Raw genomic sequence first — 24,063 nt, 5'->3', positions numbered from 1 at the left:
AAGAAATAAATAATCAAAATAATAAACGTCTAAACGACAAAGAGTTGATTGAACCAAGGAAGAGCTTGAGAGTAAGAAAAGAAAAGGACTTGGGTCCAGATTTTATTTCTTCTCAGGCTATCACCTTTTTGGTAGAAGGAACTAGGAATTCTGTAACAAACAAGATTCCTATTGTGATGAACATAGAGAGTGATCCTCAAACGTTCAAAGAGGCTATGGCTTCAAGGGATTCTGCTTTTTGAAAAGAAGCAATAAACGATGAAATGGACTCAATATTATCTAACGATACTTGGGTCATAGTTGATTTGCCTCCAGGATCAAAGCCTATAGGATGTAAGTGGGTATTTAGAAGAAAGTATAACACTGATGGTTCATTACAAACCTTTAAAGCAAGGTTAGTGGCCAAGGGGTTTAGACAACAAGAAGGTCTAGACTATTTTGATACCTACGCACCTGTGGCAAGAATGACTTCCATTAGGGCTCTTATAGCATTAGCATCCATACATAAGCTTTATATACATCAAATGGATGTTAAAACGGCTTTTTTAAATGGAGATCTTAATGAAGAAATTTATATGGAGCAACCGGAAGGCTATGTGCTACCCGGAAATGAAAAGAAAGTTTGTAAATTAATTAAGTCTTTGTATGGGCTAAAACAAGCACCTAAACAATGGCATGAGAAGTTTGATTCAGTGGTGTTATCAAATGGCTTCTCACATAATAGTGCGAATAAATGTATTTACTCAAAATTTACTAAAGATTATGGAGTAATTATTTGTTTATATGTTGATGATATGTTAATCATCGGAACAAATTTAGAAGGAATTCGTATAACGAAGGAGTATCTAACTTCTAAATTCAAGATGAAGGATTTGAATGAAGTTGATACAATATTAGGCATAAAGGTACATAAGAATGAAGTTGGCTTTACTTTAAGTCAATCTCATTATATTAAAAAGGTATTGGAAAAGTTTGATCATCTCACAATTAAAGAATCCAATACGCCGTATGATCCTAATCTTAAATTAGAAGGAAACATGGGAAGACCTATAGCACAATCTAATATGCTAGTGCTATAGGAAGTTTAATGTATGCAATGCATTGTACTAGACCTGATATAGCATTTGCTGTGTGCAAATTATCAAGGTTTACAGAAAAGCCTATCAATCAACATTGGAAAGCTATAACAAGAGTTCTTGGTTATCTCAAGAAAACCATAAACTTGGGATTACATTATAGTGATTATCCCGCAGTTTTAGAAGTTTATTCCGACGCAAGTTGGATTACAAATCTTAGTGATAACAAATCCCCTTCAGGATGGATTTTCACCATAGGTGGTGGAGCAATAAGTTGGGCCTCAAAGAAACAAACATGTATTACACATTCTACTATGGAGGCTGAGTTTGTAGCTTTATCAGTCGCAGGTAAAGAAGCGGAATGGTTAAGAAATTTGTTATATGATATAAAGCTGTGGCCACAGCAAACGACAGCCATTTCAATCTTCTGTGATAGTGAATCAACCATGTCTCGGGCATATAACAAGGTTTATAATGGAAAGTCTAGACATATAAGTTTGAGACATGAGTTTGTGAGGCAACTAATAGATGATGGTGTAATTACCATTACTTATATAAGATCTCAAGGAAATTTAGCAGACCCTTTGACTAAAGGTTTGTCAAGGGATAAAATCAAAGAAACTACTGCTAAAATGGGATTAAAACCTATTATTGCTAAATGATGGGAACAACTTTATTCTAGTAGACCACTAGTTTCAAGGTTTAATGGGTAATAACAAGTTATTTAGCAATTGGAGCACTAACGTATAGGATTTAGTGCTATTTATAATAAATTAGGAGGGTGAGTTTAAACTCTTAATGGAATGATAATATTATCTATCAAAAGATTCCACCTATATGAATATAAGAGTGGTGCCGCTCTAATCGAGAATTTTAGAGGTTTTATTCTCGTAAATATTCATGAAACCAGGATGAGCACAAGGCCATATAAGTGCTTAAAATTGTAAACTCTTGAACTTGGAGGGTATAAGTAATGTGTGTGATTTTTGGTACTAGCATATGGAGTATAGGTTTAATCGATTAGACATCTATTACTTCGTTAGAACTTTAAAATTTACACTAAAAGAATGTTTAATCTTAGTGACACATTCTTTATGCATATACTTGTATGATATTTAAATTTTGTAAATAGTGAGGGATTGAAGGGTATTTACAAATTTGATTAATTAATATTATTAATATTAATAAATGGTTACTAATCGTTTAGTACCATTTGGTTGAAGGGACACAACCTTTTAAGGATTGTATATGTTCAAAACATTGTGTCTATTGACTAAAGGGACACAACTCTTTAAGAGTTGTGTATATTCAAAACATTGTATCTATTGGCAATAGAAAAGACACAACCATTTGTATACGTAACCAATCATAATTGCTATGTGTAATATGTATAAATAAGTCCTTGTTCACTATTTCAGATATGACGTACTAAGTGTACAAATTACTCAACCATTAAGAGATTTTCTTTGTTCAAGAGAGTTGAGAATTTCTTACTATTGCTAATTAAGAAATTCTTAGGTTTCATTGTATCCTGGGAGAGTATTGTCATCAACCCTATAGCAACTAAGTGTGGGGACAAATATCTCTCTAAAGAAAGTGATCTAATCGTGCCTTGAAACCACTACATAAATATAAGATTTTGTCATCTTCTCATACTCATATACTCAACACAGCTTATTAGCTTGTAAACTAACTAGATTATATATATATAGAGAGAGTTCTTAATATATGAATTATTTAAAATATAAAATATATACCTATAAACTACGATTTAATAAATGAGATTAAATGAATTCTATAAATTATATAACCTGAAATAATAATTTTAATTTTTTAATCTAACAATTATATTAATACTTCAAAATAATAATAATAAAAAAAACGATTCAGGAAACTTAATAGAAAGTAAATGACATTATTTGTATGGGAAGAGACATAAATTGAGCACTAATTCTCCTTCCTGTCTTTTAATTTTCACCTCCTCTAAGAATTACCTCAACTCCACCATTAATCTCAATCTTAATTCGTCTATAGTTTTTGTCGTTCTCTCTTCTGATTTGCTTCTAAGTTAATCAAAATAAAATCACATACAAAACTAATTATTTGACATGGTATATTTTTTTAATAGGTGAAAAAAGCATAACACGTATCTCTTGTGAGCTATTCTAAATCTAAAATTTTTACATAAGTAAAATAAGGTATAGTTATTTGATAACTTATTATTATTATTATTATTATTATTATTATTATTATTATTATTATTATTATTATTATTATTATTATTATTATTATAGGTGACTCATAAATGAAGCTTCTTCTATTGAAATGCAATTGGCCGAGAAAAAAATAAAGTCATACCAAATAAAAAAAGTGAACTAGAATCTTTTATTGGCTCTAATATTTCTCAAGAAGTTAAAATTCTTCCGCCTAATTCTTCAAATACCAAGGGAAGTGGAAAACAACTTTGCAAGGCCTGCAAACAATATGCAAATCATGAGAACCACAATTGCCCCACAAAGACTTCTTCCTAAATTTTGGTAATCAATCGTATTATTTAGTTTTAATTTAATATAATTTATCCTCATACTTCACTTTCTAATTTCATTATTATTATTATTATTATTATTATTATTATTATTATTATTATTATTATTATTATTATTTGCAGCAATCAAGAATATGAAGTTTTGTTACTATAACCATGTGTTTGGAGATAATTGTTGATTTGGTGGATTATAAGTGAGTTGTTGCTTTAGTTTGTGTGTGAGTAGTATATCTTAATTTGTGTGTTGGTATTTTTTATGCTTTAAATATTGTAGTTATGAAATGTCTTTTGTATAACTTGCTACAAATTTATAATTTGTGACCATCTTTGACGATAATGTCAAAGGGGAATGTATCACAAATAATTAAATTAGTGTTTATATGATTTATGGATTTGTAATTTATGTTATTTTATGTGATTTTTATTACTAATTAGTTTTGATCACAATGTCGAAGGAGATGTATCACAAATAATTGAATTAATTTTATATGATTTATGAACTTGTAATTTATGTTATTTTATGTGATTTACATTACTAATTAGTGTTTATCATGAATTTTTATAAAGTTAAAAATTAATTCAAACTTATAACTTCTCGTTACATCATTACTCTTAATTTTACCATGTCATAAAACTCCATCATGCAGTAAAATTATATTTGCTTATATATTATTTATTCATAGACCAATCAACTTATTTTATTAACAGATAAAATTATTTTATTTCATAACTCATATATTAAATTATATATTAAAAATAAATTAAATAATATATATTTATATATAAATATGTAATAACTATTTTTAATATGTACACAATATTTTTATGAAAATATTTTAATAAAAATTTACATATAATTATTTTTATATAAAATTAATAATTAATTATTATTAAATAATTTAATATATTTAAAAATTATCAATTATAAATTTTTAATTATTAACGTGATATGAACACAAATACATGCAATTTTTTAATACATATTTTCATATTAATAATTATAATACCAAAATCTGTATATTATCATTTGTAAACAAAAAATTATTGTAAATACACTAAGAAAGCTGACAAATCAATGAATAAATATAGATATATATTAACAAATTAACATTATCACTCCTATGCGTATGCGGTATACACTGTGCATTTTACGTTCTTCGATAAAATTAAAGATAGATCTACTTTAAGGTAGGGATACAATTTTAGGATTAAATTTTTTTTAAATAAATTATGTTTGTCAATTTTTTTTAAAATAATAACGGATGTTATTTTATAACTAAAGTAACTCTTCATTCTTAATTAAAGAATAATAAATTATTTATTACGATATTTATTTCATAACTAAAGTAACTATTCATATATTGAATTATATTTTAAATAATAAAATTAAAAATATCTAAAATTATAAATATACTTTAAAATTAATTATTCTCTCTCTTTTTAATTTTAAGGATATTAACAACTCCTCTCTAATTTTAAACATATTAATTATACACATTTTGTCTTTAAATTTTATAGTTTAATCTTAGTCATTTATTTAGATCTAATGGTTTATTTAGATCTAATGGTTATAATTAGACTCTCTCATTTCTCATTTTTCATTTTTTACTAGATATCATATCTCTCTTTCTCTCTCTCTATATATATATATATATAAAAGACATAAAAAAAATTTATAATTGATAGACAATATATAAAATTAATCTTTTTAAATATTTGTTAATATATATAAATTATAATTTATTGATATAGAATTATAAATTATGTTTCTGTTATTTGAGCTAGTCTATGAGCTTTCGATGAGTCGAGTTTGAACTTAAAAAATAGACTCGATTGTAATGAATCGAATCGTAAGCCAAGTTTAATTTGTGTGACCTAAACTTGAACTCAATCTAACTCAACTCACTTCTAGTTTTATCGGTCATATTAGTAATGCTAAAATAGGAAAGATAAATTTTAACACCAAATTCTTCTAATCCTATTGTTATATTTTATCAAGCGACCTAACGCTAAAATAAGAAAGATAAATTTTAACATCAAATTCTTTTAATCCTATTGTTATATTTTATCAAACGACCTAACGTTGTTGTTTCACCTTTACCTTTCTATCAAGTGTTTTATTTTATTGGAAAGTTCTATGGTATGGATAGAGTTAGACATCCAGAGGTATGGATCCGACGTGGACGGAATGCAGTTTCGACGCGTGCACGGAATTCCTGTGTCATTGAAGCAGGTGAGCTGATAGAAAGGTCAGGTCTCGTATTTCGTTCTATGAAGTTTAACAATTTAACAAAATTGATTAAATGTGTGGTGTAATTAAGCTTTATTGGATGATAGGTTGAATAAAATGTTCAAAAGTTTTTTCGATCTATTGGTTGGATTTTGGAAGCCCATGATAATTAATTACTGATGAAAAATTTCAAAAAATTTTGAAGAGTGATATGACATAAACCATAGAAATATGTTTTTGAGGAATGTCCAAAAAATGATGATGATAGTGATAAAGGGATAAAAAATCAGATCATGATATTGGATGAACAAAAACATCATGATTACTTCTTTATATATTTATATGTATTTATTGAAAATTAATATTAATAAATATCATATAATTATAAAAAAAATAATAATATTATAATTAATAAAAATATTTTATATTTGTTATTTATATATATTTAATAATATTTATATAAATAATTATGAATAATAACAAATATAATTAATTTTAATATAAGTGAAAATAATTATAAAAAAATATTGTGCAATTTTATTATATAAAAAAATATGAATAAATTAAATTTTTCGAATTTGTTCTATTTATTACCAAATAAAATATAAGAACACTAATTATTTTTTGTATTAGTCTTTTGTATTCTATTCTTTAGTGTCTTATTTTTTTTTATTCTCAAAATCAGAGACAGCTTTAGTATTTGTATAGCAAAAATTTTTGTTTAATTTTGTAAAAGTCTAGTGGATCTTCTTTGTTAATCCCTTCTAAAGATTAGGGCAGTTCAAATCAACTTTTGTTCGTCCAGCTAAAAATTTTAAGTTTTTTAAGTACAATTATTTTTTTTTTTTCATTGCTTTCAACTAAAAAAATTTGCAGAATCTAAAAAACAGATAAAGTAAAGTAGGGTAACAATTTTTATATGTAACTAAAAGTTTTATACTTTTCAGATAAAATTTATACAATTTTATCTTTTTTATTCACGTAAAAAATTGCATAATGTAAGCAACACAAAAAATATGACAAACTGTGTTTTATTTATGGTTTAAGATTTCAAATGATATTAGTTTTTTCAAAATATGGCCCTAAGTTATTTCTAAGATCAAACGTAATTAGGTGTGAATGTTGACAAAAGAAAAATGAAATTGCACTTTTTTAATATAGGTCAACAAATTTCTGTTAATTAAATAAAACAATTTTTGAAATAAATAACCTAAGTTAATTATTTGTATTCATATTTTTTAAAATATTTATATTTTTTTATTAATACACATATTTTTATAAAATTTAAAATCCTTTTAAAAATAATATACCAATAAATCATTTATTTATATATTTATTACAATAATTTGAATTAGAGTACATTGCAAAATAGCTTTTAAATTCATTTGATATAAATTCTATTATTTGTAAACAATAAAAATCAAACGGATATTATCCAAATCATAAAAAATTAAATGAATTTTATTTTTTGAATCTATTTAAATCATACTGCAAATATAGTTATATCTCATTGTTACTAATAACAACATACATTGAATGTCGTTCTTAAATATTTTTCTTTTGCAAACAACATTAATAAAAAATCTTTTACGACAATGCTATTGCATGACCAAATTATTTTAATAATTAACTTAGTCCAATAAAAAATAATAAAAATGCACATAAGAAGAAAAAAACAAATATTTAATTAAAAAATAATTTTTTAAATTAATATTTTTTATTATTTATTGCTTAACTCATTAGCAGCAAAAATGATATGAATAATAAAAAATATTCATATTTTTAAAAAAATATATTAATATACTTAAAAATGTCTAAAAATAAAAATATTTTCAATCCAATAGAAATGGAAAATGCAAAAAAAGACGTCACAAATTATAAGTGTTATTTGCAAAAAATATATATTTACGATTTTATTCAAAGATCATTTTAAATTTCTCCAACTATTAAGAGAGACTCCTACTTAAAGTGTCCAAGAGAGACTCCTAACATTAAAGATTTTTAAAAGTGGACAGATGATTGATTGTTTTGTTCATATTGTAACATTAAAGATTTTAAAAAGTGTCAGCAATTAATTGTCATGGGCTTCCAAATTCAACCAACAGATCAAAAAAAAAATTAATATTTTATTTAGCCCATCATCCAATAAATCTTAATCACACCACATATTTAATCAATTTTGTTAAATTGTTAACACTCCATCCAAAGAAACACGAGACCTACTCCCCACCTGCAACCTTTCTATCAACTCACCTGCTTTAGCTGACACAGGGCTCCCGTGCACCATTTTAATTATTAAATGTGTATAAAAATAATAAAGATTGTATTAGTTGAAATAGTAAGTAGTTTATAATTTAATTAAAAGTCTTGGCTTCAAATATTGAAAATAATAGTTTTTATAAATTATATATATAAAAAGATATTTTAGAAAAATCGGACACTAGCCTTTTCAATATCCCTGTGTTATATAAATTAATATTTTGTCCGTAAGAAAAAAAGTTTTGAACGAATATATATTTTAGCAAACAAACTACCCTTAAAGTTGAATTAAACGGACTAAATTAACATTCGTAAAACATTAAAGAAAAATTCATTAAGAGATCTTGAAGTTGAATTAAATGTACTCAATTAACATTCATAAAACCAATTTGAGTTGGTCGAGTGATCAGCTCACTCGTCCGCTTAAACAAGTGTCGGGAGTTTGAAAACTCATTGGCCAGCGGCAGACCCTTAAATGAAGCTCAGATTCGCGACGGATTAGTCTTTAATCTGTCGGGCTGAGGGATACCGTTTGGGTAAACCAAAAAAAAAAATTAACATTCATAAAACATTAAAAATTCATTAACATAATTATTTTCAATTTCCTTAGCAAGCAGCTAAATTTGCTTCATTTAATAAGATGTGAATTCTATAAATGGTGACATTTTCAAGTGGTAATAACTGGTTGACCAGAAATACTACATACATAATTTTGGCCATAATTTTATTATCAAAATGATATAACAATACTATTAACTCTTAGATGAGCAAATTATATATCCCATCATTTTATTTCATCTAACTATTCTTACTTTTGGTCTATATTATGAAGATTCAACTAAATTTTGTTGAAATAGTCAAAGACTCAAAGGAGATCTACGCGTAAACAATCTCATTATAGATATAAAATACAATAAGACTCAATAACATTATTTGACTCATGTAGTCGACCCTACCTAGTGGAATAAGACTTTGTTGTTGTTGCTGTTGTTGTATTCCATGCTTTGTGAGGGAAAAAGAAAAGGAAAAAGATCTTAATTATAGTTTTCTGATTGTGCAATATAGCTGCTGATTTATATTGTGATTGGAGCAGACATCAACCAACTAATGAGGTTTTGACAGTTAAGTTCAGAAAATACTAAGATATCAAAGATAAAAGCATCAATATGCTTAACCTAACAAACAACATCCTTCTTTTGTACTTGTAAATTCTACAAATTTCTTTTAGAATAACAAAACTTGCAACAGATTTAACATATTTATGCCACTTAGTATACAATTGAGCTTATAGTAACAGACAAAAACTGTATTCCTTTTAACTGAAAGTTCTAATTCAAAATTTAAGCTAACAAAATAACCATTGAAGGAGGCAATACTATGATTCAATTATAGCATGGTTGGCATTTGAAGTATCTTCATTCTTTGGTTTCTTTTTATTCTTCCGTTTATTTTGCTTCTTTTTGAGCCTAAACTGATCTCTTAAGCTCCTTTCCCACTCTTTTCTATTTCTTTGGTAAAGCAGCATAGCAGCACGAGCATCTTGTATCTGATTACAACATAGGTTAAGGTAAGCTTAGTAAAATTGTTTTGTGGGGAAATCGTGGCACTACAGCCTTGCTCGGTAATTGTCTTAGGATATAAATACAGAGACCATGAGAGAAACAATCTTATTTGAAAAGAAAAAAAAAAACAATCAAACGCACAAAAAGAAGAGCACAGTAAAGTATACTTTTTATCCATAACGTTTGTAATTTTTTCAAAAATACTCCTAACATTTAATTCCATTCGATCTTACCCTAACGTTTTCAATTTGTTTCAAAATTACACCAGACATTAACCATCTTCAATGTTAGGAACAAAATTGAAAATGTCCAAAGGTAGCTTTGACACAAATTGAAAATATTAGAGACAAAATTGAATCAAATTAAACGAGGAGTGTTTTGAAGAAAATCGCAAACGTTTTGAAGAAAATCGCAAAAGTTAGGGACAAAATGAATACTTTACTTGAAGGGCAAAACGTATTTCTTAAGGATAGGGACAAGGACATAATTTTTCTATCTTGTCACTGTCTCCGTGTCTCTATATTTTCTATCTTGAAACACTTGCCAAACATTGCCTTATGAAAAAAAATGGCACTACAAGAAAGCTAGAATAACTATTTTGTATAGAAAACAATTGTCCTTTAGCCGACATACTAACAATTTTATTGGTAAAGTGATGAAGTAAAACAAAATGAAAGGGGGAGATGGGAATGGGAAGGAGGTAAAACCAAAAAGTTAGTTAGACTAACAGGGCAGTGCTCTCCTGATTGGATCTTGGCACCAAGAATTTCTGCAGCAAGATGCCGCAGCGCTCTTCTACAACCTGACCTGCTCAAACCAAAAGGGAAGCTTGTTAGCATGAATAAAGGAGACATTCGGATCCAAAACGACAAAAAGAGAGCAGTAAGGTGACATCACTTTAGAAATGGCTGGTACTCGGAGGTATCTCGAATGTCCTTTTTCGGATGACTTAATAACAACGCCTGCAAAAATACTGTCTAATTCTTAGTTTTACACACCCAAGATTGATTAGGAGAATAATTCTTTTAAAATAAATATGAAAAAAGACCTTAAGATCATTCTGCAAGGCATGACCAACAAGGATCCTTCCTTTCATCAACTCTGCAACTTTCTTCTGAGCAGTCCAAAAGTCAATTGCTACAATTGAAAGATGCATTTGCTTATCAGCATAGAATCATCATGCTAATCTTGAAAACATCATGACAAATCAAAATCCTAAAACTGATGAGCACGGAATACCTGCTTTCAAGCATTTCGACATTCTAATTATCAAACAGTCTCTAACATTACTCTAAACAATAGTCCACTTCCAATTTGTAATCAAATTAAACTAAATTTCCCATAATCAAATAGATTGAACAGAATGCAAATATTTAATGCTAAAGACTATGATTGGAACATTCATTGAAAATTCCACCAAATAAGCCAGATAGGCCCACTAAAAGTCTAAAATCAACAAAACGCATGAGTTGTTAACTTTGAAATCAAAGAAATAAGCTCTTATAAAATGTCAAAACTTTGTGGGTAATTTTTGTATGATTACATTCCAAAAGTTGAAAACTCGGCTACTATTGTTCAGAGGAGTCCATATCATATAGTTCATGGCAACTTGTCCCCCCTTTTTCCTTTATAAACTAGCAAAGCAAGAGGAAGAGGTTCTAATATAATATTAATCTATGAAGCAAGCAAAAGTCCTTTTTCATGAAATGTGACTGCAAGAAATTGAAACTTCCAAACACTGACCATTAACATTTCCACAGGGAAATTGAAAGCTAGTACAGTTACGACAGTAGATTATGGTGTTCAACCTCGTTGCATTTTTTGGATTTTGACATATAAATACTTCCAATTAGAGTTTAAAATTGTAGGCAAAGGAATACTAAACAAACCTTTTTTCAAATCTCGAGGTCTTATGCCACTAATTTTAGTACGGAAGTCAACAACCCGTTCTACTGGCCGAACAAACTCATCATAAAGAACATTTCCCCACTTATTAACCTGCCATAAACCAAACTATTATTAGAAACAAATGACTCAACAAGGAAATAAAAAATGAAATGAACACCATAATATAATTGCAATAATTATTTGTTACAAGAATTTGGAAAATAGCATTTTATCATTTAGTATTTTGCTTTCACTATTAGATCTTAAATTAGAACACCACACTGAGACAAAGGTGATGTCGACTTCAAATAGTCATTCGTGAAAGGTGATAAAAACACGAAAGAAGTTCTTGTGATCAAATATGAAAATGAGGAACTCAAAAGAAAAGTTCTGTGAATAAATATATATCTTCCAAAAGAAACCAAATCCATTTTTTCCTGGGTCTCTAATCCACCCTAGGTTTCCGATGGCAATATGGCATAGGCATGGCTACAAGGTGCATCCATTTAAGTTCAAAAATTGACACCTTGAGGCTTGAACAGGTAAACTTATCGCAAAATGAGCTACGATTGCTGAGTCACAACAAATGGTTAAACAACATTTGATCCTACTATATACAACAATTAGCAAATGCATGTTAATCTTCAAAACTTTCCACATTATATTTAAACTAGATAAGATAAAGGCAATTTTCAACAAAAATTTTAGGAAGAACAGAAAATTGGATGGCAATTTCATTATATGAATTCATCAATCACTAGTAAGTTTTGTTTTTTCCTTGTTTTTTGTTTGGGGGGGGGGGGGAGTGGGGAGGATGACATTCTACACATGCATAGATATAACAAGGTGAAGAGAACAGATTAATACCATTGTTACTCTTCCCAATGCACTTTTGTTTCCTTGACCAACGCCAACCATTTCACAATCTATGGCGACTGCATCTGTCAGACTGCCAAATGGTTAATAAGTTAAAGGACGTTGAATTTTAAAGCAGCGTAGAGACAGCATACCACAATGTCGTATCTCTTATAAATTGAATGATAGTGAACTTTACAACAGATTAGAAACCTCCAATAACAACATAGCACGCCTAGATAAAATTAACATAACCATGAAAGAAAAAGCCAAAGGCCAAACCTGTAACACGATTAAGTACTTACTAAATCCAGTGCAATAACAGTCGAGTCCTGACCCATTTCGATGGTTGGCTACATGCAATTAATAATACCCTAATGTTCTATTGTAAACCATGTATATCTTTGAATCATTTCCATCTACCTCCGACTAATGAACTACCCTCCATCTCATCTACCTTTCTCTTTGGACTTTATACTCACTATAGGCGTTCTCCATGTATGACCAAACCACTTGAGGCAAGATTCTAGCATGCTTCCACACAAAGTTTCTCCATATGCATTCATTCCAAATTCTATCTAGTCTTGACACAGCTCAAATTCATTTATTTGCTACAAAAGACATGTCCAATTTCTTAGGTAAAATAAAAGCATGGTGTTACCATGCATATGCATTCAAGTTTAGGAAGCAAGCACAGCCTAAAGTCCTCAGCAACAAAGTCGAATTGCAAATTCCAGAATAAACATATAACAAACAAATACACGCTCAACTACAGTAACACACCACACTCAAAATAGTCACCTTGAGTCGTCATTTACAGGAATAAGAGGATCAATCTGAGAGTCATTGGATTCATCATTCGGGCTCTCTTTACGTTTCCCTGCCCAAAAAATTAAAAGATAAAAATAAAACTCCGAACATAATCTTCAAAAGCTGCATACTTTTTCAACACAGACAAATTATGGGGTACCCAGTATTGATTTTGGGGTGTCTTCTTCTTTGTAAGTCCTTGAAGACTTATTATTGAGCTTTAGCTTCTGCACAGAGACAAGAAGAAAACACGCGAATGAGTTGAAGTTGAACAATGGGTAGGGTCTCTTTAGATGGATAGGTGAAAAAATTGTGAAGAAGAAGAGAAAATGTACTTGTTGGAGTTGAACCCAATTGGGGTTCAGTAGGTTTTGCTTCGGTTTCTTCTTCATGGGTTCGCCGGCGGCAACCATGTGGTTTTCTGCGCGCTTCACTGAGCCAGGGTTCTTCCCAGTTCCTACACCTGCAAAAGTTTCGCTCTTTTTGAAACCCAAAACAAAAAGCAAAAAGAAAAAGAAAAAATAAAAAAAAATATATTCGATGCAAATTGGATATTTTTTGGACAAAATTAAAATAAAATTAAATTTAAAAATATTTTTAAAATTTTTTAATAAATTTTAAAAATAAAAAATACATTTTATATTAATATAGGTGTGAATGTTTGATTTTGATAATGAATTTAAAAATAATGTTATACATTCAAATTTTTTTTATAACTAAGTTCAATCAAGTTAGTCTAATATAATAAAAAATTAATTATAACTAACATTATTTCAAATCTTATTGTTTAACTTGATTAAATTTGATTCATAAAAAGACTTAGATATATAAAATTATTCTAAATTTAAAGATAGGGAAAATAAAAGAAAAGAATAAAAAGAATTCAATGTCTATATAAAATTAATTTTTTTTAAATAAATTCTTTTTAGTAATTTAAATATAAGTGTTCATTTTTATTAATAAATTAGTGATAATAGTTATCAAGAACTTAAATAAGATTTAAATAAGTATTTATTTTTTATAAAATATATGTATTTTGGACAAAGTAAAAACATATGTCGTGTCCTGAATGAGATAATACATAAGAATATATGAAATTTTTTTTTAAAAATTAAACAAAAAATATATATAGTAATTATTACTATAAATATTTTATAAAATTATAATTAAAATTAAATTTTAACGATTTTTAATATTAAAAATATTAAAAATAATTAGCATTTGTTTTAATCAATTTGGATTGGATGAGTAGTTATTTTTCTCGTATGTTTAAGTAAGTATTAGGAGTTTAAATTTCACATTGTGTATGTAATAATCAATTGGCTAGCAACATACCTTTTAATAAATGGAGTTTCAATTCGTGGTGAATTAGTCTTCAGCCTACCGAATTAAAAAATATCGTGAAAAAATAGTATTTGTCTTTAAAGTAGAATAATTTTTCATTGATAGCAATACTTATAGAGATTTATCTTTATTAAATTTATCAAAAATAATTTTATTTGTTGATATTATATTCATTCTTAAAATCAAAACAATATGATTAATATTTTTATCCGTTAAAACTTCACATTTTATTACCACAATACTATTGTTGAGTATTAATTAGTGTGAAGAGAAATCATAATAACTTTTATTATTCAATATATAATTTATTAATTTATTCTATTGAAAAATAAATTATTATCTCCTAAATTGGTCGATACATTTTTTTTTATTTCTTACGCTATTTTATCTGATAATAATTACCATTAAAAAAAATAAATGACCACATTATCCAATACTATAAGGTACAAAATAATTTTTTATTTTAAAATTAAGTCTAGTAAGTAAAATAAAATTTAAAATAATATTTTATTTTTTTATTTAAATTTAAATTTGAATTTAGAATTGACTAACTCACCTTTTTAATTTTAATAAAAAAAATTAGTTCAATGCAAAAGTTTAGCATTTAATGATTTTAATAATTTTAGTTTCAATTTCAATTACCAAAAATTAAATTTAAAATTAATTATAATTTAATAATCGATATATATATATATATATATATATATATAATAATATCTAATATATAATTTATTTATTTTTTTGGCAAGGTTAATATATAATTTATTGTAAAAAAAAATTTATAAACTTTATAGTATGTGAAAATAATAATTTCACTTTTTATTATTATTTGAGAAATTATTCATAATTTTTTATTATGTAATTAATTTAATTAATAATTTTTTTATTGTTTTTCTACTAAAAAAATATTAATTTACATTATTTATATATTTTTTAATACTAATAAGTAAGTAAGTATTTGTACTATTATACTTATTGTCTTAGATAATGATTTAAGTTATTTGGTATGTTAAATAATATACATAACATCTTATACTTTAAATTCATTAATGTATTCATATTAAGAGAAAAAAATTATACAATAAATCATATGTAATAAAAATTAGTTGATTGACATGCACATAAATTAACTATATGGTCATCACAAAAAATAAAAAATTATTTATCATATATAATAACTTTTATGAGATAATGACCAAATCAGTACCCAATAGATTCAAACGCTGACATTTTGGTACCTCACTATTGTTATTGACAAAATGATCCTTAAAAGATTTTAAAATTTGACAAGTGTGCTCCTGAGCTTGTCAGAGCAAATTTCTGGCAAGCACAATGTTGATGTGATCACCGTGTTTTAGTGACTTGGCAAACCACCCCCAAAGTTCCCTCCCCAACGCACATTCCCTCCCCTTCCCTCTCCCTCCCTGTCGCAGCCCCCATCCCCAACGCACACTTCTCCCCCCATCGCAGTTCCCGCCACATCACAACCCCCTCCCCAACGTACACTTCCCCTTCCTCCCTCAACACCACCATTCAAAGCAACAACAACTTTAACATCAATAGCAACAACAACCTCCACCACTCTCCCTCTCCAACGTACACTACCCCCTCCCTCCCTCAACCCTACCACTCGCAGTAACAATAGCCTTAATATCAACAGCAACAATAATCTCTACCACTCCTCTTTCCCCAACACACACTCCCCTCTCCCTCCCTCAACACCACCATTCACAGCAACAACAACCTCAACATTAACAGAGTTGTCCCAAATCATGAATTGTCCCAAATTTTTAGGTTAAATTATCATTCAAAAAGATTAATAACAATAAAACTCAGAAAAAATAAACAAATTCATATATAATAATCAAAATAAAATAAAATAAAACTTAATACAGATACCACCAAAGGAAGAATAGAAGAAGAACACCAGACACAGAGGGGGCACAACACGATGGAGTCAAGATGGAACCCAGACAGAGGAGGCATGGCAGCGACTGGGGGCTAGCAGCAAGCAGATATAAGCAGTGAAGGCGACAACGGTGAAGGCGCACAGACAACGCAATGCCACGAAGGAGACAGACGACACTGGCGGACGCAGAAGACCCGACGACGAGATGGCGACAGTGTGGTGTCGATGACATTGACTCTGTAAGACTGAGAAGGTTGATTTGGGAGAGAGTGAGTTGAGAGTATGAGAGTTGGGAAGGGGATTAGAATTCAAAGGGGCAAGGGGAAGGGGATTAAGGTTCAAAAAAGAGGATTTTGGATTGAGGAGGGGGGAAGCGCGTTGGGGATGGGGATTAGGGTTAGGGAAGAGGAGGGAAGGATTAGGGTTGGGTGAGGGGGGAGAGTGCAGTCAGGAAGGAGAAGGGGGGAGTGCGTTGGGAGGGAGAAGGAGAAAGAGAAGTGCGTTGGAAAGGAAGAAAGGAAGAATTAGGGTGGGGGAGGGTTTTTGCCATGTCATAAAAAATGTAGTGGCCATGTCAGCACTGTGCTTGCCGGAGATATGCTCCGGCGAACTCGTGGGTACACTTGTCAAATTTTAAAATCTTTTAAGGACCATTTTATCAATAACAATAGTAAGATACCAAAATGTCAGCGTTTGAATCTTTCGGGTACTGATTTGGCCATTACCTCTAACTTTTATATATAAAGTGTTATATATATATTGAGATGATCTATTTTAATTATGTGAGTGAATATTGTTATTTCACTTTTTTATTACATTAGTAAATAATATTTAAAACTAAAAGAGACAAAAAAGATAATTAAAAAATTTTCTTAATTTATATCTAACTTTTATATATACTAAATGTTATAATATTTAATAATATAATATTTATTACAGTAATAAGTCAAAATATTAATCCAAGATATACTTAGGCCCAGTAAGATCACAAACAAGCAAGATCAACCTAAGCCCATTGTTAAGATTCTAAATTCAACTTAAATTTAAGAGAAAATGACAAATCGATCCCTGACTTTTTGATCCAACGACATTTAAGTCCTAAAAATTTAAAAATACATTTAAGTCCCTGACTTTTTCAAAATCTAGACACATCGATCCCTGAGTTTAATTTGTCCAATTTTAAAAACTCTCTCACGTGTGTATCTGTATCAACTAAGTCAGTACAATGGGAGTCACGTTTGATTTTTCCGTTGGGTCGGACAGGCCCAAGTGAACATGATGGATCGATATGTCCAAGTTTTGAAAAGGACAGAAACTTAAATGTATTTCCAAATCCTTGAGGATTTAAATATCCGTGAATCAAAAGGTTAAGAACCTATTTGTCCTTTTATCTAAATTAAATACTTTAAAGTCTAATGCGGATAAAGTTCACGTGTCTCTTCTCAAATTGGTTCGAATTAGATCTCCATTACTATTTAGAAGTGGTAATGGGTATTCTGGAGGAGCGGTGGGCCCCTTTTCCGTTCCTCACTCCTGTTTAAAAAAATGTCCCACGTTCCCTTTCTATATTCGTCACAAGTTCTTATTTAATTATTCTCTTTAGGGAACGTAGATACCCGCGTATCTATGGATTATAAAATTTTTGAATAAAAACTAACAAAAAAATATAATATAATAATCATAAAATAATCAATTCAATATAATTCAACACAATTTATAACATATCCATTATGAAAAATAACATTTCAAAAGAAAAAATATAAAAAATCTTTCAACATAATAACATAACATAATTTTTTTGCGACAAGACTAAGCGATGTAAGGATGGACTTAAGAGGCATAGAAAGTGAGTTAGAAAGAGATATGCAAAATCGAGGCTGAATATAAGTCTAGAAGAAAAAAAAAAGAATTCAAATCGGAGGCATGAATTAGGGTTACTAATTCAAGAAATTGATTTATGTATATAAATTAGGATATATTAGTAATTTCACATTCGCGTGGATTTAACCGATTTCGTGGGGCAAATATCTATGTCCCATCCATTTCACGTGGTCGGGTCCCGAGCCATTGGATTTCACGGATCCTCATCTAGTCCCAAATCGCGAGTAACCCATTTTGGCTAGTTTTTTCATTATCCCTATTGTTAATATTTGTTGGTTCGTCACGTGAAACTACTCCAACCACTTAGTAAATTTTCAGATAACCAAAATTCAAGTTATATTATTCTCATAAAGTCACATGTATCTTTGTTATAATAATATTAATCAAAGATAAATGGTTAAAAATTAAATGAGTCATATTTTTCATATATATATATATATATATATATAAATATAAATAACTAATATCACATATTATAACTTGTGAAATTATAATATTTTCGAGAAGTGATGTATAGACAACTTAAATTTTGATAAGTGCGTACAAATTTAAAAAAAAGTAAAAAAATATTAAAAATTTTGATGTTGATCCATAAGATTTTCTTTAAAAATGTGTCCATAGTTTATGATTAATAATTTTGGAGGTACATATATATTATTATCTTATATATATTTTATTTTATTTTGTAGAGACTTATATTTTCTTTCATATCGACAATGTTTGTGGCTATATAGAGACTTTTACCATTAAATAAAATTGGTTAAATTTTTTCTGATAATTCATTCCGTTTTTAATTTGAATTAGACTAAATTATACATTCAATTTATATATATTTGTTTATTCTAATGCGTGTAGTCGATAAAAAATACATTATAAGAAAATTTTAGTATAATCAATGAATATAAAATATGAAAGACAAAAATTAAGACATGTTCTTATTTAAAAAATTTTCAGAAAAACATTATGCAAAAAAACCCACTATTAATCATTGAGTCCCCTACCAATGATTATCTCACTTATTCTCACTCTCTCACTGAGCCATACAATTTTTTCTGTGTCTTTCATGGTTGAAGAGATTCATCAACATAATATAAATTCTCTCCCTCTTTTTTTTGGTTAACAGTATTAAATGCATTAAGATTAGCAGTATATATGTTTTTTTTTTCTTTTCTCTCTTTTTTAAGGCTACATTGCAACTATGTTGTTGTCCACTCTCAGCGCTGCTGTGGATGCCCCATAATTCCTCCGTCGTGGGACTACTGAATACGAGAACTCTGATCAACACCACCACCTTGCTGAACACGACGACTGGTGACAAAGAATGGGTTGCGCGATGTGAAGAAAAATAAGAACTATTAGAAGGACCTTCACAGATAACAAAATTACATCATCAGAAAAAACAGAATCAAGATGATAAAATTACTTAATTTATAAATGGTAAAATTGCTTAATTTTTAGATGGTTAAATTGGCAATAATTCTCAAAAAAAGTAAATAAAATATTTCTTTTTTAAATTCATACGCAAATAATTTTTTTTATTATACTCAATATAATTTTAATTTAACATCTAATTTTATTAGATTATTACTGCTTCGATTTTAAAATTTAAATTTAGTTTAATTAATAAATATATGCACAAAGTTTTTTTTTTTTGAATGGGAATAAACTTTGTATTAAAAATTGAGGTCTAAGATATTTTTATAGACCACATTACATATTTTTAAAGGCATCTTTTTTAACCACACCATATTCGATTTGGTAAGAGCTAAAATAGCTAAATTGTGGACTACTAAATTTTCATCTCTCTTAACATATGAGATTTGGTAAAACCTAAAATAATTTAAGAGTTTTGCAATTAGAAATTATAAAACCAAAATGATCTTCTTGTGCCTGACTACCAAAATAGCCTTTTACAACTTTTATATTATCACTTTCAATTTCTATCTCAAAAAATAAAAAAAAATAAAAACATTGTAGAGCAAATTTTAGGCACAAAGACAAGGTCATAGCCTCAGCCTTCCTAATTGAAAGTGATGAATCAATCTCCAACGTGACTGCTCCCATACACACTCCATCTTCATCTCTAATAATGGCTCCTGCACCACTTCTATATTCATTAACAATAGCGACATCCACATTTAATTTGTACCTACTTGGTTGGGGAGCTATTCAGAATGTTGCGCTTTGGTTATCCGATGGAACTTCCCAATTTGACTTGTGTGATGGCACCAACATAGCCTCAACTTCAGAAAAGATTTCCTGCACCTTCTCTGCTGTCAATTCCAGTGAGGTGTCTTCTCCTTCGAATATCAGTTTGTTTCTTCCCAACCATATACTTTAAAGGCTGCACAAGAATAATCCTCTTTTTCCTTTTTCGATATCCAACATCTGACCAATCCAAATTTGCAGAGGAATTGATGGGTTCGCATCCGCTCTAATGGTGAAAGGAGATACAAACTAGAATTTTTTAGCCCAAGAGCAATCTCTAAATAGGTGTTCCTCGGTTTCTTTCTTTTCCCAACATCTAGGGCAAAGAGTGGTACACATAATGCCTCTTTTTTGCAGGTTATTTCTTGTTGGCAACGATCTTTCAGCAATCTCCATATGAAATTCTGAGTTCTAGGAAGCACTTTGATTTTCCATATTTGCTTCCATTCCGGGGTGTCTCTCTGGTTTAAGTTTCTGTTTTGGGGTTGATGTAAGGCATGTGACTTGATTATATGGTAAGCTTTTTCACTTCATATTCCCCTATTTTACTTAGACTCCAATAGTATGTATCTACTTGTTCTTGAATATCTGTTGGTAGTGCTAGAATTTGTTTAGCTTCAAAAGGTAGAAATTTGGTTCTAATTAAATCCTGATTCCATGTGTTGTCCTCTTGATTGATGAGAAAATTCTACATGTTTTAATAAAAGAGTGCTGGCATTCCATCTGGGTCAGGAGCTTTGGTCGGGTGCATTTGATTGAGAGCTGTTTTGACTTCTTCTGCAGTGAAATTGCTTGAAATAATTTTCAACCTTTCTTGAGTGATTCTTCCTTGCACTACCTTTGTGACTTCTTCAATTCCTTCACTATTTTTTGTTCCAAAAAGCCTCTAAAAATAGTTGATCATGACCTTCTCAATTCTTTCATCCTCTTCATAAATCACTCCTGCATCCTCTGATATCTTGTCTATTCTATTTCTTCTTTTCCTTGGAATGTCTTTTGGTGAAAAAATTTTGTGTTACGGTTGCCAACTTTCAGCCACGTTGCTCTAGATCTTTGGGCCCACCAAACCTTCTCTTGTTTCAATAAATCATCTATTTTCTCGTGTTTTTCTAGCTGCCTCATGACTTTTTCAATTTGTGGGAGATGTTGGAGCTCTTCTAGCTCTTTTTGTTTTGCTTTTATTGTCATTGGGATGTGCCCAAAGTTCTTCTTGCCCTATTCCTCTAAAGTTCTGCTGTAATTTGTTATTTTCTCTTGTATTGGCTAGCTGCCCAGGATCCAGGCTCTCTTTACAACGTCTTCGCAACCTTCATTTCCCAACCAAACTTCTTCAAATCTGAAAATATACTCTCTCCTTTTTCTTTCTATCTTTCCATACATGTCCGCCAAAATAGGGCAGTGATCAGACCTATACTATTGGAGGTATTGTACAATTGCGTGGGAAAAAATTTTCTTCTAGTCTATATTTGTAATTGCTCTGTCCAGCCTCTCTTGTACATTTGAATCCCCTCCTTGATTGTTTGACCAAGTGAAAGCATGACCTACAAACCCAAGAGCTAAAAGTTCATTAATTTGTAGTGCTTTTTGAAAACTTCTAATTAGTGTGTATATGACTAGTAATCCTCCATGCTTATCTCCTTGTTGTAGAACTTGGTTGAAGTCTTCAAAAATCATCCATGGCATGTTGTAGGCTTAACCAAGTGAGTTAAGAAAATCCCAGGATTTGTGTTTGTTTGCAGCTTCTGGACATCCATAAAAACCTATGGCTCTCCATTTGTAATTGTTCTCCTTTGTGTTGATTATCATATCTATGTGGTTTTGTGACATAGATGCAATCTTCACTGATATTATATTTCCTTATAACACTGTAAGCCCGCCTGATCTACTTCTTCCTCCTCCTTTATAGTCCACTCCTATCACATTTTCAAGTCCTCCTCTTCTTCTTAATTTACTAATCTTATTATCTTTTTTCCTTGTCTCCATTAAAAAGACAAGGTCGAAAACTTTTGTCTCAAGAGCTTATTTAACGCTCTAACTGTCCATGGGTTCCCAATCCCACGGCAGTTCCAACTTATCAGCCTCATTGGTTTTGGCAGGGCTGTGTGACAGCCTCTGCCGCTTTTAGTGTGGTGTATTATTTCTTTGTTAGAGCTCCTCCATCTTTAATCTCCATTGCTATTGCTTCTTCTGCCTTCCTTTTTCCTTGAAATACTTCCCCCTTCATGGTTCTTTCTTCTTTTGTTTCTGTTTCTCTAGCTCTTCTCTTCCATTTCCTTTTACTATGTCCACTTTTTTGCACCTTTTGTCTTTTCTTTCTCGGTCTCTGGTTTTTCTTTTGTTTCTTCCATTCCTAATTTGCTTGTGTTTATTACTGTGATCAGGTTATTATGTTCTTTTGTATTTTCTATTTGATATGGATTGCTGTCTTTCCTTTCTATCTCTATCACCTTCTCTTCACATCCTCTTTTGTTTTCCTTTTTCCTTTCCTCTGTTGTAGGCTGATTGTCGTCTTTCTCCTTTTCTAGTCTTCTTGTCTCCGAGACTGTTAGTTTTTCTAGCTTTTCCAGTAATTTCTCTGTATTCCCCCTACCCTCTCCTTTTCTTCTTTGTGGATCACTTGTTCTCCCGTCTTTGCTGTTTTCTTTTGTCCCCTTTTCTTCGATCTTCATTCCCACCACATCTGCTCTTAGCCATGCTCCAGTTCTTTTGATTTGCTTTGGCTACCACCTTCTTGCTCCTCTGCCTTTTCACAGATTCCTTCATCGTGCCCTATCATCCTGCAGAAATAACAAAAAGTTGGGAGCTTCTCATACTTAAAGTCCACCCAAGTTATTCCATCGATTTTGCAGCCTATGTTTGTTCCCATCTTAACTGGTTGGTCAATCTTCATTCTTATTTTTGCCTTGATAAATTTTTTTTTACCATTTTCTCCTTCAAAAAGATTGTACTCCATTACTTCCCCAACCACAGCGGCCAGCTGCCTCCCTAGTTTGACTGTTTTATAGTACTCCAATAAATTCTTGATCTGAACTTTTACCTCTGCTGTTAAACTCCATGTTTGTTGGATCTATGTTCCTTTCCCATTTCTTCAGCATACGCCATGAGTTTCTAAAGATTCATGGACTCCCTTTAAATACCTTTTTCATGTCTGCTTCCTTTTTAAAGAAAAACTGAAATAACTTACTTTGTATTTCTTTCATTTGAAAACTCTCTAGTTTCCTCCCTATGTTCAACATTGCACTTTGAACCTAGCTTTGGTTGATGGGTTTATCCGTTATTAACTTTCTAATAATGCTCTACTCGCATATTTGTAGTCCTTCTTCAATATCTCCTTCATCATTGTTACGGCCTGGCCCAAACAGCATACGGGCCGACCCGACCCGTGGACCACCCGACCCGAACGGTCGGGTTTGAACTGTTCAACCTCTCACCCGGATACGCGTCTCTGACAGCTCCGCTACAGCTGTGTGAAGGAAGCTTCGAGGAAGGTGGGTCTG

At 29.9% G+C, this 24,063-nt stretch overlaps 1 protein-coding gene and 1 pseudogene across 1 annotated transcript; one reads left to right on the top strand and one right to left on the bottom strand.

The window, feature by feature from the left end:
• Positions 1–1,096: 1,096 nt before the first annotated feature.
• On the top strand, positions 1,097–1,738 carry LOC148547531 (secreted RxLR effector protein 161 pseudogene; annotated as a pseudogene).
• Positions 1,739–9,277: 7,539 nt separating this feature from the next.
• Positions 9,278–13,722, bottom strand: LOC107614241 (Polynucleotidyl transferase, ribonuclease H-like superfamily protein). Its single transcript, XM_016316464.3, has 9 exons — positions 13,560–13,722; positions 13,385–13,451; positions 13,216–13,294; positions 12,427–12,508; positions 11,562–11,670; positions 10,721–10,809; positions 10,570–10,634; positions 10,401–10,479; positions 9,278–9,656 (listed from the first exon to the last, which is right to left on the bottom strand). Exons 1-9 carry the CDS (start codon positions 13,635–13,637, stop codon positions 9,486–9,488), a joined length of 819 nt encoding a protein of 272 aa, XP_016171950.1. The 5' UTR covers positions 13,638–13,722; the 3' UTR covers positions 9,278–9,485.
• Between the last annotated feature and the right edge of the window lie 10,341 nt (positions 13,723–24,063).

The sequence above is a fragment of the Arachis ipaensis genome, chromosome B8, assembly GCF_059453495.1.
Source record: "Arachis ipaensis isolate K30076 ecotype BB chromosome B8, ASM5945349v1, whole genome shotgun sequence".
In the NCBI taxonomy this organism is placed as follows: Eukaryota; Viridiplantae; Streptophyta; class Magnoliopsida; order Fabales; family Fabaceae; genus Arachis; species Arachis ipaensis.
This window is presented reverse-complemented; position numbering and strand designations above follow the sequence as displayed.